The 17,828-nt window shown below is 48.8% G+C and overlaps 1 protein-coding gene across 2 annotated transcripts in view; it reads left to right on the top strand.

The window, feature by feature from the left end:
• The window catches only part of FUOM (fucose mutarotase), a 193,375-nt gene that overhangs the window by 106,825 nt on the left and 68,722 nt on the right, over positions 1 to 17,828 (top strand). For both annotated transcript variants that reach the window (XR_010243626.1, XM_063958627.1), the window contains exon 4: positions 7,327 to 7,425. Coding sequence is in view for 1 of the 2 variants with exons in the window: in XM_063958627.1 (XP_063814697.1) it covers positions 7,327 to 7,425 (99 nt within the window). In the remaining variant the exon portion in view is untranslated. The remainder of the gene's footprint in view (positions 1 to 7,326; positions 7,426 to 17,828) is intronic.

The raw sequence follows: 17,828 nt of genomic DNA on the forward strand, positions 1-17,828 counted from the left end.
GAGTGGAGTGGGGAAGTAGCAGACAAGGCACCATCATTGGCTGCGCGTGGTGTCCGGAGGCGTCACCGGATTTTGCAGTATTGACCTCATTCAATACAGCCCGGCTGCCTGCACCCCCGCGTACTGTGTATCGCTAGTGCCAGATCTGGGCTCCTTCCCTAACCCTCTTCCGCACGGCGGGCGGGATGATCTGCTCTGGAGAAGAAGTGTGTGCACGGAGCAGCCAGGGGGGCGCTCACCCGCCCCAGCTACATACGTCCCGACACTCCCGCCTCCCGTTTCCCCGGTCAGTCTGCCCCAAAAGTGCCAGTCCGATCCCCCAGACCCATGCATGTTAAATCCGGATCCGCCCCCCCCCCCCCCCCCCCCCTCGGCGGCAGTAGCAGCACCGGTTCCCTACCCCCTCGTCAGCAACAGCAGCGGTTCTTCCCCACTGTCCTCAGCAGCAGCTGCGGTTCCCTCCCCCCCTCGGCGGCAGCAGCAGCGGTTCTCCCCCTCCCCTCAGCAGCAGCAGCGGTTCTCCCCCTGCCCTCCCCTCAGCGGCAGCAATGGTTCTCCCCCCTCCCCCTCAGCAGCAGCAGCAGCGGTGTTCCCCCCCATCCTCGGCAGCAGCAGCAGCGGTTCTCCCCCTCCCCTCAGCAGCAGCAGCAGCGGTTCTCCCCCTGCCCTCCCCTCAGCGGCAGCAATGGTTCTCCCCCCTCCCCCTCAGCAGCAGCAGCAGCAGCAGCAGCGGTGTTCCCCCCCATCCTCGGCAGCAGCAGCAGCGGTTCTCCCCCTTCCCCCTCTCCCCGCCCCTGCACATTTGAAGTAATGGGCACTGGGATATCTACGATGGGGAGTGGAAGAACAGGCCAGGCAAGGAGAGCTCTGGCAGCAAGACTGAGCATGGAGGTGGCTGGAGAAGGAGTGTCTGGTCCCAAGGTGAGTGTGTGGTTCTACCCACAGCGTGTGTATGTGTGTGCATAGTATGCAATTGGCCCCTGTGTAACTGTAGGCTGGCAATTACCCATGTAGGTGTGTGTAGGGTGTCCGTGACCCGTGTGTGTGTGTTTGTGTAGGGTGGCGATGGTGTGCTGAGTGACGACACAGGGGCTAGGTGATGGTGTGCTTAGTGACAACACAGGGGGGTAGTTGATGGTGTGCTGAGTTACGACGCAGGGGGCAGTGATGTTGTGCTGAGTGACGACACGGCAGAGGCGTATCTAGCACGAGGCGAGCCCAAACAGAGGGGGGCGCCACCGGCACCTGCACGGCCCACTCGCCCCATGCTTCAGGGATTCCGCCGGCGCTACCCGCGGCGCTTTCCCTGTCTCCCCGGCTGCTGTGCCTGTCACAATAGACAGGCAGCGGCAGCCAGGAGCCTCCCCCTACTCCCCCCTGCAAAGTGTACGCGATCGCGTGCACGATCGCGACCACGGAGGTGCGCGCATGCGCGTGCGCGACCTCGGGGGGCGTGCGGCCCCTGAACAGCAGTGAGTGCAGGTGAGCGGGGTAATCTTCTTTATACTTCGCTGTCGGGACAGGGGAGGGAAGGGGGTGCGGGACATTTTGTGTGTGTGTGTGTTAAGTGTGTGTGTGTTAATTGTGTGTGTGTCGGACAGTGTGCGTGTGTTGTGTGTGGGGCAGTGCGTGTGTGTTAATTGTGTGTGTGTGGGACAGTGTGAGTGTGTTAATTGTGTGTGTGGGACAGTTTGAGTGTGTGTAAATTGTGTGTGTGTGTGTGTGTGGGACAGTGTGAGTGTGTATTGTGTGTGTATTAATTGTGTGTGTGTGTGGGACAGTGTGTGTGTGTTAATTGTGTGTGTGTGTGTGTGTGTGTGGGACAGTGTGAGTGTGTTAATTGTGTGTGTGGGACAGTGCGTGTTTGTTAATTGTGTGTGTGTGTGTGTGTGTGTGGGACAGTGTGAGTGTGTTAATTGTGTGTGTGTGGGACAGTTTTGAGTGCGTGTTAATTGTGTGTGTGTGTGGGACAGTGTGCGTGTGTGTTAATTGTGTGTGTGTGGGACAGTGAGTGTGTTAATTGTGTGTGCGTGTGTGTGGGACAGTGTGAGTGTGTTAATTGTGTGTGTGTGGGACAGTGTGAGTGTGTATTGTGTGTGTGTGGGACAGTGTGCGTGTGTGTTAATTGTGTGTGTGTGGGACAGTGTGCGTGTGTTAATTGTGTGTGTGTGGGACAGTGTGAGTGTGTTAATTGTGTGTGTGTGGGACAGTGCGTGTTTGTTAATTGTGTGTGTGGGACAGTGTGCGTGTGTGTTTGTGTGTGTGGGACAGTGTGCGTGTGTGTTATTTGTGTGTGTGGGACAGTGTGCGTTAATTGTGTGTGGGACAGTGTGCGTGTGTTAATTGTGTGTGTGTGTCTGTTAATTGTCCCGGCGGTTATTGGCGTCTGTAGTGTGCGCCCCGTCCTCCTCCGCTGCCGCTGACAGGAGCGGCGGTGTGCGGCTCTCCCCCTCCTCCGCCGGCTCCGTCCTCCCGTCGTGGCCCTGCAGTGTGTGCCGGTCTCCCCAGCAGCAGCAGCAGGTTAGTCTCTCCCCCCCCCCCCCCCTCTCTCTCTCTCTCTCTCTCTCTCTCTCTCTCTCTCCTCCTGTGGATTGCAGTTTGTAAGTATCATTTTAATTTTTACAGGTACCCCTATTGAATTCTACTGGACAAGTGGACGTGACCGGCGTGGGATGTAGGTAAGTAATCTGTCTCTCATTTTTACAGGTACCCCTATTGAATTCTACTGGACAAGTGGACGTGGCCAGCGTGGGATGTAGGTAAGTAATCTGTCTCTCATTTTTACAGATTCCCCTACTGGATTCTACTGACAAGTGGACGTGATCGGCGTGGGATTTTGGTAAGTAATCTGTCTCTCATTTTTACAGGTACCCCTATTGAATTCTACTGGACAAGTGTACGTGATCGGCGTGGGATGTAGGTAAGTAATCTGTCTCTCATTTTTACAGGTACCCCTATTGGATTCTACTGTACAAGTGGACGTGATCGGCGTGGGATGTAGGTAAGTAATCTGTCTGTCATTTTTACAGGTACCCCTACTGGATTCTACTGGACAAGTGGATGTGACCGGCGTGGGATGTAGGTAAGTAATCTGTCTCTCATTTTTACAGGTACCCCTATTGGATTCTACTGTACAAGTGGACGTGATTGGCGTGGGATGTAGGTAAGTAATCTGTCTCTCATTTTTACAGGTACCCCTATTGAATTCTACTGGACAAGTGGACGTGACCAGCGTGGGATGTAGGTAAGTAATCTGTCTCTCATTTTTACAGATTCCCCTACTGGATTCTACTGGACAAGTGGACGTGACCGGCGTGGGATGTAGGTAAGTAATCTGTCTCTCATTTTTACAGCAACCCCTATTGGATTCTACTGGACAAGTGGACGTGACCAGCGTGGGATGTAGGTAAGTAATCTGTCTCTCATTTTTACAGATTCCCCTACTGGATTCTACTGGACAAGTGGACGTGACCAGCGTGGGATGTAGGTAAGTAATCTGTCTCTCATTTTTACAGATTCCCCTACTGGATTCTACTGGACAAGTGGACGTGACCGGCGTGGGATGTAGGTAAGTAATCTGTCTCTCATTTTTACAGCAACCCCTATTGGATTCTACTGGACAAGTGGAAGTGACCGGTGTGGGATATAGGTAAGTATGTGTGAGTGTGTCAGTGTGCTTTAATAAATTTTTACTGTCACGGTGTGTGAGTTGTGTTTTTATTTGGGTATTTTTTCTGTTGTAGAACTACAGGTACCGGCGGGCCCGTTATTTCCCTGCATGTTGGTACTTGAGGTTCTCCAAGTACCAGCAAGCGGGGGAGGCTTTCTGGGCCTTGTAGTTCCACAACAAAAAACAATATTCTTTTTTTACTTACATGGCTATCAGCCTCCCATCCACAGCCCACGGATGGGGGGGACAGCCTCGGGCTTCACCCCTGGCCCTTGGGTGCCTGGAGGGGGGGTGACCCCTTGATTTAAGGGGTCCCCACTCCTCTAGGGAACCCCGGCCAGTGGTGACTAGTTAGGGGGGTAATGCCACGGCCGCAGGGACCTACATAAATGTGTCCCCCGGCTGTGGCATTATGTCCCTGGCTAGTGGAGCCCGGTGCTGGTTTTAAAAATACGGGTGGACCCCTACATCTTTTGTCCCCCGTATTTTTGGAACCAGGACCGGACTAAGAGCCCGATGCTGGTTGTCTAAATACGGGGAACCCCTGTCCAATTTTTTCCCAGTATTTAAACAACCAGGACCGGCTCAAAGAGCCCGAGGCTGGTTATACTTAGGAGGGGGACCTCACGCAGTTTTTTTTTACATTTTTAACCCATTCAGACCCTTCTCCATTAAGTTAATGGAAACCCTGGACAACAAAATTGCATTCATGTCCTCCTCCCACTCCCTTCCCAGTCCCAAACACTAATTATTATTTTTTTCTATAAAAATGTACAATATATCACAAGTATGATGAGCAGGCATGCAGCGGGCATTGGCGACTTTGGACTGAGTTGCAAATTAGTGGCGGAGGGCTGGGTCAGTTGATGGTGGGCGAGTTTGTAAGCCATTGGTGGTGGCAGCGGGCATCGGCTCAGAGGCAGTGGCGGGCATTGGCTCGGTGGCGGTAGGGGTCATCGGCAGGATTCGGCGGACATTATGGCTGTAGTGCCTCACCGCACGCCACTGACCTCACCGCACGCCACTGGTGTGTGTTAATTGTGTGTGTGTGGAACAGTGTCAGTGTGTGTACATTTTTGCAGTCCAGTGTGTGTGTGGGGGAGAGGAAAGTATGAGAATGTGTGTGTGTAGTCTGAGTGGGTGTGTGTAGGATTTGGGGGTGGCCAGTCTGTGTGTGTTTAATCAGTGTGTGTGGGATGTACTAATGGCCATTTACCGAAGAGAGATATGTATTAAACCACGGGCACTGAGATGCCCTTCTCACTCACCATCCAGCTGGGTGGGCGAGCCGGGCGGGTGGAAAGCCAGCAGCAGGGGCAGCATGCCGGATATCAGCAGCCGAGGGTGGGGGCTGTAATGCACATGCGGAGCCCAAAGCCGGAGATCAGCAGCATGCTGACCGGCAATAAGCAGCTTCTGCTTCCGCGTTCAACATGCTGCTGATCTCCGGCTTTGGGCTACGCAGGGTTCGGGGGATGGGTGTCCTCTGCCGGTGTACTGCAGCTCCGGGGGTGCGGGCTCCGGAGGCTTTCAGCACTGTTGTATATCCAGCTGCCTCAAGTATGTACAGCCCGCACCCTCTGCTGCTGATATCCGGCATGCTGCTGCTGGCTGTCCCCCCGCCCGGCCACACAGCTGTATGGTGAGAAGGGCATCTCAGTTCCTGAGGTTTAACCCATATGCCTCAGAAAATGGCCTCTGCGGTAAACGATACTAATGCTTACCGTGACAGTAACAGCGGGGAGGAAGGCGCACATCGGGATCCTGCAGCATGAAACAAGAACCCCTTCGGAGCGCAGCAGACCACACTGAAAAGGGAGCATACCCGGTGCGGTGCTCTGCATCCCGGGTGGTGCCGAAGATGTGGAGTGTCGGCGGTGGCAGAAGCGCCGCAGCTTGGGGTGAGAAACCGCTGCAGCCCTTCCGCTGCTAAACTCTGCAATTAGTCTATTAAGGGGGTGGGCTCCCCTCATCATAGTGCCCCACAGGCCATGTTAATTCTGGGGGTAGGATCCCCTAACTCTATAATGGGAATTTTGGCTCATATCATGTGCTGTAACGTGAATTTTGGCTAATACCGTGTGCTATAATGTGAATTTCGGCTCATACTATGTGGGGTAATGTGAATTTTGGCTCATTCCGTGTGCTGTAATGTGAATTTCGGCTCATACCGTGTGCTGTAATGTGAATTTCGGCTCATACCATGTGGGGAAATGTGAATTTTGGCTCATACCATGTGGAGTAATGTGAATTTTGGCTCATACCGTGTGCTATAATGTGAATTTCGGCTCATACCGTGTGCTATAATGTGAATTTTGGCTCATACCATGTGGGGTAATGTGAATTTCGGGTCATACTGTGTGCTATTATGTGAATTTCGGCTCATGCCGTGTGGGGCAATGTGAATTTCGGCTCATACTGTGTGCTATAATGTGAATTTCGGCTCATACCGTGTGCTATAATGTGAAAGGGGCACCAGTACTAGATAGTATAAGGGGTCCTACGACACTGAAGGACACGCCCCTTTTGAGTGACCGCGCCCCTTTTCCGGAGCGCGCGCGCCTTCGGCGCGCGCATAATTGCTATCTACACTCTTTCATTACACCTTCAAAAATTCAACTTCGACCACTGCACCTACATACACATACATACACCCCCTGACATCTTTATATGCAGTGACACCGGTGGCGTCTGCACATACTTTCTTTTAGTATTTTTTTTTTATTATCATTTTATTAATTTTTTTTTTTTGGGGGGGGCGCCATTATTGATCTTGCCCTGGGCTCCAAAAACCCTAGTTACGCCTCTGGTCCCATATCCAGATGTACCGGTTATCTTTTGCATGTACTTGACCTCTGGTGTAAAGGTATGTGCTGATGATGATGATGGTGATGTTCATGAGAGGTATATATCTTAACTGGTAATTGAACCGAGCTTCAGTGGACTTTTTATAATAATTATAATGTTATTTATATAGTGCTGTGCTCTCAATATGACTCAAAGTTCTTTTACATTTGAAGATTACATAAAAAAGATTAAAAAATTAGGGCCTCATTTAATAATGAATGATATGCTTATTACTAATCTTAAATGGTGCTCCAACCAATCGACTTCTAACTACAATGTTACAGGCTATGTTTGAAAAATTACAGGAGCTGATTGGTTGGTAGTTTCTCTCTCTCTCTCTCTCTCTCTCTCTCTCTCTCTCTCTCTCTCTCTCTACTCTATCACTCTCCAAGACTTAGTACATCAGCCACTCATTAAATGGGGCTCTAAATTATTAACAGACTAAAAAGAAGCAGTAATGTAAGCATTTGGGAGTATAATGTATCTGCTAATAATGCAATTAACACTGGGTTAAACTAGGCTTGAATGGTCTCCGTATTACAGGGCGGCCTGCAGTGTGTGACCTCGTGCGGATAAAACTGAACTAGGAGGATGGAGTAATAAATGAAATAGTAAAAAATAGTACTTTATTGTGTCGCCGTAAGGGTTATTAGAACAAGTGGCATTCAATAACCAATTGGGCATGCTGGCTCTTGTAGAACAAACTGGTGGTAACATGCTCATCACTGCCGGTACCTGCTAGAGCATTACTCTGTTACAGAAATGTATTTTGGTTTGCATTTTCGATGAATGGATGTTTTTTTGGGCAGGCTGCTGTGATGGACCTAGTGGATAGTGACAAAGAGAAGGGCCTGAAGACACCAGTGTGGGATGAGTACAGGACACTGCTGTTCAAAGCTAACTGTATGGTGAGTGTCATTTGCAAGTTGTAATTGGGTAACGTCTGTTAAATGGGCAAGTTTATCTTAAAATATGAGTATGTTAATCTAAGGGGGTTGAGACGCTCTAACATTTCTGAAAAGCATTTTTTTTTCACTGAAAGTACTTAAAGCAACAATCCCAGTTACTCTTAACATTTCCACTGACCTGCTCCCCATAGCGGTTCACCAGGAACTGCATGCTCAAAATATTTTCCTGGGACTCCTTAGAATAGTGATTTCTAATGACTTCATTTCCCATTATTTACAAGGCAAGATGTATGAGGACACATCTGTAGGTCCTCTCCAAGATGACCACTGGGCTCCGATCTTGAGATCTCTCTGATAAACTTCCCTTGTCCAATTTCAACAAATTCGTTGTTTTATCTTTGTTATCGTACTCCTGTTACTCTTGCAAAGATAGGTGCTTATGCTTCCACTAGATGCCTTAAATGCCAGGCTCTTGTGTGTGATATTTATTTTATTTTCTCTAACGTCCTAGAGGATGCTGGGGACTCCGTAAGGACCATGGGGAGAGATGGGCTCTGCAGGAGACATGGGCACTTTAAGAAAGAATTTAGTTCCTGGTGTGCACTGGCTCCTCCCTCTCTGCCCCTCCTCCAGACCTCAGTTTGATTCTGTGCCCAGAGGAGCTGGGTGCTTTTCAGTGAGCTCTCCTGAGTTTGCTGATAGAAAGGTTTTTTATTTTCAGGGAGCTCTGCTGGCAACAGACTCCCTGCATCGTGGGACTGAGGGGAGAGAAGCAGCCCTACTCTCTGAAGCTAGGTCCTGCTTCTTAGGCTACTGGACACCATTCGCTCCAGAGGGATCGGTACGCAGGATCTCACCCTCGCCGTCCGTCCCAGAGCCGCGCCGCCGTCCCCCTCGCAGAGCCGGAAGATTGAAGCCGGGTGAGTATGAGAAGCAAGAAGACTTCACAGGCGGCAGAAGACTTTGTGATCTTCACTGGAGGTAACGCACAGCGCTGCAGCGCCCTGGGCAGCATTTGGGACCTCATTCTGGCAAATAAACACATATATACAGCTGGGCACTGTATTTATGTAGGAGCCCCCGCCAAAGAAATAAAATTTAAGCGGGACAGAAGCCTGCCGCCGAGGGGGCGGGGCTTCTCCCTCAGCACTCACCAGCGCCATTTTTTCTCCACAGCACACTGAGAGGAAGCTCCCCAGGCTCTCCCCTGCTGATACACGGTAGAAGAGGGTTGAAAAGAGAGGGGGGGGCACATAATTAGGCGCAAAAAAGTATATAAACAGCAGCTACTGGGTTAACATTAAGTTACTGTGTTATTCCTGGGTTATATAGCGCTGGGGTGTGTGCTGGCATACTCTCTCTCTGTCTCTCCAAAGGGCCTCGTGGGGGAACTGTCTTCAGAAAGGACATTCCCTGTGTGTGTGGTGTGTCGGTACGCTTGTGTCGACATGTCTGATGTGGAAGGCTATGTGGGAGAGGAGCGGGAGCAAATGAATGTGGTGTCTCCGCCGACGGCGCCGACACCTGATTGGATGGATATGTGGAAGGTTTTAAATGATAATGTTAATTCTTTGCATAAAAGATTAGACAAGGCTGATGCATTGGGACAGTCAGGGTCTCAACCCGTGCCTGATCCTATGTCGCAGGGACCTTCGGGGTCTCATAAGCGCCCACTATCCCAAATTGTTGACACAGATACCGACATGGATTCTGACTCCAGTGTCGATTACGATGATGCAAAGTTACAGCCAAAGTTGGCTAAATCACTCCGATATATGATTATAGCAATTAAGGAGGTTTTGCACATCACAGAGGAAACCCCTGTCCCTGACACAAGGGTTTATATGTATAAGGGAAAGAAACCTGAGGTAACTTTTCCCCCCTCACACGAACTGAATGAGTTATGTGAAAAAGCTTGGTAATCTCCAGATAAAAAACTGCAGATTTCCAAACGGATTCTTATGGCGTATCCTTTCCCGCCAACGGACAGGTTACGATGGGAATCCTCCCCTAGGGTGGACAAAGATTTAACTCGCTTATCCAAAAAGGTAGCCCTGCCGTCCCAGGATACGGCTACCCTCAAGAATGCTGCTGATCGCAAACAGGAGGGTACCCTGAAGTCCATTTATACACATTCAGGTACCTTGCTCAGACCGGCAATCGCGTCGGCCTGGGTCTGTAGTGCAGTAGCGGCATGGACTGATACCTTATCAGAGGAGTTTGATACCCTAGATAGGGATACTGTTTTATTGACCCTGGGGCATATTAAAGACGCTGTCCTTTATATGAGAGATGCTCAAAGAGACAGTAGTCTGCTGGGTTCTAGAATAAACGCTATGTCGATTTCTGCCAGAAGGGTCCTGTGGACTCGGCAATGGACAGGTGATGCCGACTCAAAACGGAATATGGAGGTTTTACCTTACATGGGTGAGGAATTGTTCGGTGAAGGTCTCTCGGACCTGGTCTCCACAGCTACGGCTGGAAAGTCAATTTTTTTGCCTTATGTTCCCTCACAGCCTAAGTGAGCACCGCATTATCAAATGCAGTCCTTTCGTACACAAAGAAACAAGAAAGTCCGAGGTGCGTCCTTTCTTGCCAGAGGGAGGTGCAGAGGAAAGAAGCTGCACAATACAGCTAGTTCCCAGGTGCAGAAGTCCTCCCTGGCCTCTGCAAAATCCACCTCATGACGCTGGGGCTCCATTGGCGGAGTCGGGGCCAGTGGGGGTGCGTCTTCGGAATTTCAGCCACATGTGGGTTCACTCCCAGGTGGATCCCTGGGCAATAGAAATTGTGTCTCAGGGTTACAAGCTGGAATTCGAAGAGGTGCCTCCTCGCCGGTTTTTCAAATCGGCCCTACCGTCTTCCCCCCTAGAGAGGGAGATAGTGTTAAATGCAATACAAAAATTGTATCTTCAGCAGGTGGTGGTCGAGGTTCCCCTCCTTCAACAGGGAAGGGGGTATTATTCGACCATGTTTGTGGTTCCGAAGCCGGACGGTTCGGTCAGACCCATATTGAATTTAAAATCTCTGAACCTGTACTTGAAGAGGTTCAAGTTCAAGATGGAATCGCTAAGAGCGGTCATCGCCAGCCTGGAAGGGGGAGATTTTATGGTGTCACTGGACATAAAGGATGCGTACCTTCATGTCCCCATTTATCCACCTCATCAGGCGTACCTAAGATTTGCGGTACAGGACTGTCATTACCAATTTCAGACGTTGCCGTTTGGTCTCTCAACGGCTCAGAGGATTTTCACCAAGGTAATGGCGGAAATGATGGTGCTCCTGCGCAAGCAGGGTGTCACAATTATCCCGTACTTGGACGATCTCCTCATAAAAGCGAGATCAAGAGAGCAGTTGCTGAACAGCGTATTTCTTTCACTGAAAGTGTTACAACAACACGGCTGGATTCTCAATATCCCAAAGTCGCAGTTGGTTTCTACGACTCGTCTGCCTTTCTTGGGCATGATTCTGGACACGACCCAGAAAAGGGTTTATCTTCCGATAGAAAAAGCCCAGGAACTTATGACTCTGGTCAGGAACCTTTTGAAATCAAGACTGGTGTCCGTGCATCATTGCACTCGAGTCCTGGGAAAGATGGTGGCCTCATACGAGGCCATTCCCTTTGGCAGGTTCCATGCGAGGACTTTCCAATGGGATTTGTTGGACAAGTGGTCCGGATCACATCTACAGGTGCATCGTTTGGTCACCCTGTCCCCCAGGGCCAGGGTGTCACTCCTGTGGTGGCTGCAGAGTGCTCACCTTCTCGAGGGCTGCAGATTCGGCATTCAGGATTGGATCCTGGTGACCACGGACGCAAGCCTCCGAGGTTGGGGAGCAGTCACACAGGGAAGAAATTTCCAGGGTCTTTGGTCAAGTCAAGAGACTTGTCTGCACATCAACATCCTGGAACTAAGGGCCATATACAACGCCCTACGTCAAGCGCAGGCCTTACTTCGCGACCAACCAGTTCTGATCCAGTCAGACAACATCACTGCAGTGGCTCATGTAAACCGCCAAGGCGGCACAAGGAGCAGAGCGGCAATGGCGAAGCCACCAGGATTCTTCGCTGGGCGGAGAATCATGTAAGTGCACTGTCAGCAGTGTTCATTCCGGGAGTGGACAACTGGGAAGCAGACTTCCTCAGCAGACACGACCTACACCCGGGAGAGTGGGGACTTCATCCAGAAGTCTTCGCACAGATTGTGAGTCGGTGGGAACTGCCACAGATAGACGTGATGGCGTCCCGCCTCAACAAAAAGCTACAGAGGTATTGCGCCAGGTCCAGAGACCCTCAGGCAGTAGCGGTAGACGCCCTCGTGACACCGTGGGTGTTCCGGTCCGTCTATGTATTTCCTCCTCTTCCTCTCATACCCAAGGTATTGAGAATAGTAAGGAGAAAGGGAGTGAGAACAATCCTCGTTGTTCCAGATTGGCCACGACGGACCTGGTATCCAGATCTGCAAGAAATGCTCACGGAAGATCCGTGGCCTCTTCCTCTAAGGCAGGACCTGTTGCAACAGGGACCCTGTCTGTTCCAAGACTTACCGCGGCTGCGTTTGACGGCATGGCGGTTGAACGCCGGATCCTAGCGGAAAAAGGTATTCCGGTTGAGGTTATCCCTACGCTGATAAAGGCTAGGAAGGAAGTAACAGCAAAACATTATCACCGTATATGGCGAAGATATGTTTCTTGGTGTGAGGCCAGGAATGCTCCTACGGAAGAATTCCATCTGGGCCGTTTCCTTCACTTCCTACAAACTGGAGTGGATTTGGGCCTTAAATTAGGCTCCATTAGGGTCCAGATTTCGGCCCTATCCATTTTCTATCAAAAAGAATTGGCTTCTCTCCCAGAAGTTCAGACTTTTGTTAAGGGAGTACTGCATATTCAGCCTCCGTTTGTGCCTCCGGTGGCGCCTTGGGACCTTAATGTGGTCTTGGGCTTCCTAAAGTCACACTGATTTGAACCACTGAAAACGGTGGAGTTGAAATATCTCACTTGGAAGGTGGTCATGTTATTAGCCCTGGCTTCGGCTAGGCGAGTGTAGAAATTAGTGGCTTTATCACATAAAAGCCCCTATCTGGTTTTCCATATGGATAGAGCGGAATTGCGGACACGTCCTCAGTTCCTGACAAAAGTGGTTTCATCCTTTCATATGAACCAACCTATTGTGGTGCCTGTGGCTACACGGGACTTAGAGGGTTCCGAGTCCCTTGATGTGGTCAGGGCTTTGAAACTTTATGTAGCCAGGACGGCTAGAGTCCGAAAAACAGAAGCACTGTTTGTTCTGTATGCAGCCAACAAGCTTGGCGGCCCTGCTTCAAAGCAGACTCTTGCTCGCTGGATCTGTAACACGATTCAGCAGGCGCATTCTACGGCAGGATTGCCGTTACCTAAATCGATCAAGGCCCATTCCACTAGGAAAGTGGGCTCTTCTTGGGCGGCTGCCCGAGGGTTCTCGGCACTACAGCTGTGTCGAGCTGCTACTTGGTCGGATACAAACACCTTTGCAAAATTCTATAAGTTTGATACTCTGACTGAGGAGGACCTCATGTTTGCTCAATCGGTGCTGCAGAGTCATCCGCACTCTCCCGCCCGTTTGGGAGCTTTGGTATAATCCCCATGGTCCTTACGGAGTCCCCAGCATCCTCTAGGACGTTAGAGAAAATAAGATTTTACTTACCGGTAAATCGATTTCTCGTAGTCCGTAGAGGATGCTGGGCGCCCGTCCCAAGTGCGGACTTCTTCTGCAATACTTGTATATAGTTATTGCTTCAATAAGGGTTACGTTATTGTTGCATCGGGCGTGAACTGATGCTATGTTATTGTCATACTGTTTACTGGATTGTTATCACAAGTTATACGGTGTGATTGGTGTGGCTGGTATGAATCTTGCCCTTGGATTAACAAAAATCCTTTCCTCGTACTGTCCATCTCCTCTGGGCACAGTTCTCTAACTGAGGTCTGGAGGAGGGGCAGAGAGGGAGGAGCCAGTGCACACCAGGAACTAAATTCTTTCTTAAAGTGCCCATGTCTCCTGCGGAGCCAGTCTCTCCCCATGGTCCTTACGGAGTCCCCAGCATCCTCTACGGACTACGAGAAATAGATTTACCGGTAAGTAAAATCTTATTTTTTTTATCATTTGCTTTGGGTCTGCCCTGGAATTCAAGAGTTTTGGTTTGTTTGATGTTGGATTTCCTGACATTGCCTCCCGCTGACCCCAGGTTTTTTTTAATTTGGGCTAGTTATTGAAGGGTTTTTTAATAATAGTTATAGTCAAGCCATGGGCCTGTCCACGCCTGCTAAGGTTGTTATACCCAGGTACTGGTGTGCTAAGGATTATCTGGATATTTATAAATGGGGGGCAGTTGTTAATGATTATTATTATTATTATTATTATCCTTTATTCATATGGCGCCACAAGGGTTCCGCAGCGCCCAATTACAGAGTACATATGCACATAATCAAAACAGGAAAACAGTGACTTACAGTTGGAGACAATATCGGACAAGAACAGGGTAGCTAAGCATAACTACATCAGTAGACGACACTGAGAAAAGTATCAAGGTGGCCGAGAACTGCAGGATTTGGGCATGTGAGGATTATTAAAGTAAGAAAAGGATAAGCACATGAGGGAAGAGGGCCCTACTTGTGAGAGCTTACATTCTAAAGGGGAGGGGCAGACATACAGGTATTACAGACGGGGTAGACCGAGCATTGGATATCAATCATAATATCAATCATGAGGGTTATGTATATACGCCTACCACTAAGAACACTTTTCAGTAGTTTCATGATCTCTGGGATTGATGTTCTCATTCCATACTGGGTTCTCGGTGGTCTGCTCATAGATCTTCTCCCTGATTTTTTAGTGTGCAGATGTATCCACCCACATCTAGCCTTCCTGCACTTTAATCAGCCCTCCTAATCACACCATGCCATGGTGTGGCTCGATAGTGCAGAGCGTCTTTACATGCTTATATGAGGCACAATATGATGCAAATAGGATGCACAAGCATGCTGATTAAAATGATATGCAACATGTCTATATTCTGTGTGCGACTGTGTTACCGTAGCTATATCAGCATACAAAATGGTATGTTACACTATTTATTTTTCCTTTTTCTCCCCATTTTGCTTTTCCCACAGAAACACAAAACATAAAATAAATCCTACCCTGTCTGGGCATTAACTAAACTGAATAGTTCCTTCGCTGAGTGGTAGGACCTAATGCCCCTACCACAAACGGCATATGCACAGTACTCACAGTCAGTGATCACAGTGCCTCTGAACAAGCCTGCTACCTGATCTCCTAGGTAGTGAGACCCTGCCACACATTTATTGGCCTCTACAGGTGCAAGCCCTGATTAGCCTGACCTCAGGCTGAAGGCCTGAAGACCCGAAATGGGCCCAATGGATGGAGTCCACCCTCTCTCTCCATCCACAACACCAGGAACCCTTAACCGGTTTTTACAAAAGCCCAAAACATCTATTAAATCTGTTTTGCAATGGCAGACATTTTCCTGGGGTTTTAAATCATATAGGTCAGAAACCTGCGACAAATAGATCTCCTGTATACAACCTTGCCAATGCTTTCATCATTCTGGATGGTGCCTCCATTAAAGACCACTCAGATTGTAAATGTGAGAGCACTCTTAAACAGTTTATATAGTGGCAGGTGTTACAGTTAGACTTACTATGGCTTTTGCTTGGGTAGTAAAAGCTATGGAGAAATGGATTGACATGTTGGTAGAAGGAATCCAGACAGAAGTCTCAGTTATCCATAGCAGAACAGCTCAGTGTAGGAGCAGAGTACTAGGGTGAGGTTGCCATAGGCATCTCTGTTATGCAGCCTAAGATATATAGGGTAGCATTGGTTGCTAGATGAGTAATGTGGTTAAAATCTTGGGAGGCTGATACAGAAATAAAGAAGTTCTTGAAGAATTTGCCAAGTGATGGTACAATTTAATTTGGTCTTAAATTAGATAAAAGGATTTATGAGGCCACAGGAGGAAAGAGTTCTTTTTTACCTTTTGAAAACGTATTTTAAAGCTAAGAATATGACTTTTTATTCATCCTTTAAATAACACAGTAATTTGAAGACAAGGGACAATGTTCCTCGGCTAGACGTTTTAGGTTCAGAGCTAAACCTAGGTATGTCAGAAAGAACCAAGGGAAACAAACCTCCAGAGGTCCAGGATAAGTTTGTTTGGTGTGGGTGGGGGGGGGGGGGGGGGGGGAGGGGAGAGAACATACACCCACAGATTTCTCGGGTGGGTGCCCCTTTACTGTAATTTCAGGGACCAGTGGAGGATGTCTTCCATAGACAGTGTGTTACAGACATAATAGAAAGTGGTTATGTTATCAGCATCTTGGGTCCAACCCAAGATGCATCAAGATGGCCGACTGACAAATAAAAGTATATAGACATAAATTAGGCCATAAGAGGCATCTTGGATTCAGAATTAATCGTTCCTTTACCCATTTATCAAAGAAAGATGGCATTTTATTCCAATCTATTTCTAGTTCAGAAACCAGACAGGAATCACAGATTCATCTTAAACTTAAAAATGATGAAACTTAAAGACAGACAAATTTAGGATGGAGTCTATAAAGTCAGTCATCAATGGGTTGTAAGTAAACTAGGTATTGGCATGCATAGACATCAAGGACGCCTATCTTCATTTACCCATTTGGGTTGGCCATCAGAGTCTGTTAAGATTTGCGATCGGGGAAAAGCATTTCAGTTCAGGGACCTGCCCTTTGGACTAGCAACAGCCCCTTGTGTATTTACAAAGTCATGACAGTTATGTCAAGTATTCTAAGGAAGAAAGGAATAAAAATGATTTACAATATATGGTTTACTGTTCACAGCAGAGTCAGGAGTAGAACTTCAAACAGATGTTCTAAGGGCATTGAAAGTGTTACAGTGCCATGGTTGGATCATCAATTAGAAAAAATCCATGTTGATTCTCAGTCAGCAAATAGAATTTTTGGGCCCAGTCTCTAGGGTTGGGGGGTGATCATGGGGAACCACCATTTTCAAGCGTTATGGTCCCAAAAGGAAAAAAGACTTCCCAAAAATGTGTTTGAGCTAGGAGCAGTTCCGAACCTCATTAAAGAAGGTGGAAGACCTTCTGGCGGGACCAATAAGAATTCAGTCAAACAATGCTGCAGCAGTAGCATACATAAATCACCAGGGAGTGACCAAGAGTCCTTTGACCATGAAGGAAACCTTTGAGATACTGTTATGGGCAGAGAGCAGGGCCCTGGCTATATCAGCTGTTTTTATTCCCGGGATAGAGATTGGGAGGCAGACTATGGGCGGTATTTAATTCTTTTCACCCCCTTTCTCGCCCGTTCTTTCTGCTGACTGGTGTGGTATCATCATTTCAGCTCGCTACTCCTGGAATAGCGAGCTGAAATTATGCAGCTAAAAAATTATGCAGCGAAAAAAAGGTCTGCAATTGAATTGGCCAGAAAGAAAAAGAAAAGAAAAAAAAAAAACGGCCAAAAATCTCTTTTCTCTATCGTCCTAGTGGATGCTGGGGTTCCTGAAAGGACCATGGGGAATAGCGGCTCCGCAGGAGACAGGGCACAAAAAGTAAAGCTTTAGGATCAGGTGGTGTGCACTGGCTCCTCCCCCTATGACCCTCCTCCAAGCCTCAGTTAGATTTTTGTGCCCGGCCGAGAAGGGTGCAATCTAGGTGGCTCTCCTAAAGAGCTGCTTAGAAAAGTTTAGCTTAGGTTTTTTATTTTACAGTGAGTCCTGCTGGCAACAGGATCACTGCAACGAGGGACTTAGGGGAGAAGAAGTGAACTCACCTGCGTGCAGGATGGATTGGCTTCTTTGGCTACTGGACATTAGCTCCAGAGGGACGATCACAGGTACAGCCTGGATGGTCACCGGAGCCTCGCCGCCGGCCCCCTTGCAGATGCTGAAAAGAGAAGAAGGTCCAGAATCGGCGGCAGAAGACTCCTCAGTCTTCTTAAGGTAGCGCACAGCACTGCAGCTGTGCGCCATTGCTCTCAGCACACTTCACACGGCAGTCACTGAGGGTGCAGGGCGCTGGGAGGGGGGGCGCCCTGGGAGGCAATGTAAACCTATTTTTTGGCAAAAAATACCTCACATATAGCCTCCGGGGGCTATATGGAGATATTTAACCCCTGCCAGAATCCGTTGAAGAGCGGGGAGACGAGCCCGCCGAAAAAGGGGCGAGGCCTATCTCCTCAGCACACAGCGCCATTTTCCCTCACAGAAAGGCTGGAGGGAAGGCTCCCAGGCTCTCCCCTGCACTGCACTACAGAAACAGGATTAAACAGAGAGGGGGGGCACTAATTTGGCGTTAGAAATATATAAAAAGATGCTATAAGGGAAAACACTTATATAAGGTTGTCCCTATATA

The sequence above is a fragment of the Pseudophryne corroboree genome, chromosome 3 (assembly GCF_028390025.1).
Source record: "Pseudophryne corroboree isolate aPseCor3 chromosome 3, aPseCor3.hap2, whole genome shotgun sequence".
Classification (NCBI taxonomy): Eukaryota; Metazoa; Chordata; class Amphibia; order Anura; family Myobatrachidae; genus Pseudophryne; species Pseudophryne corroboree.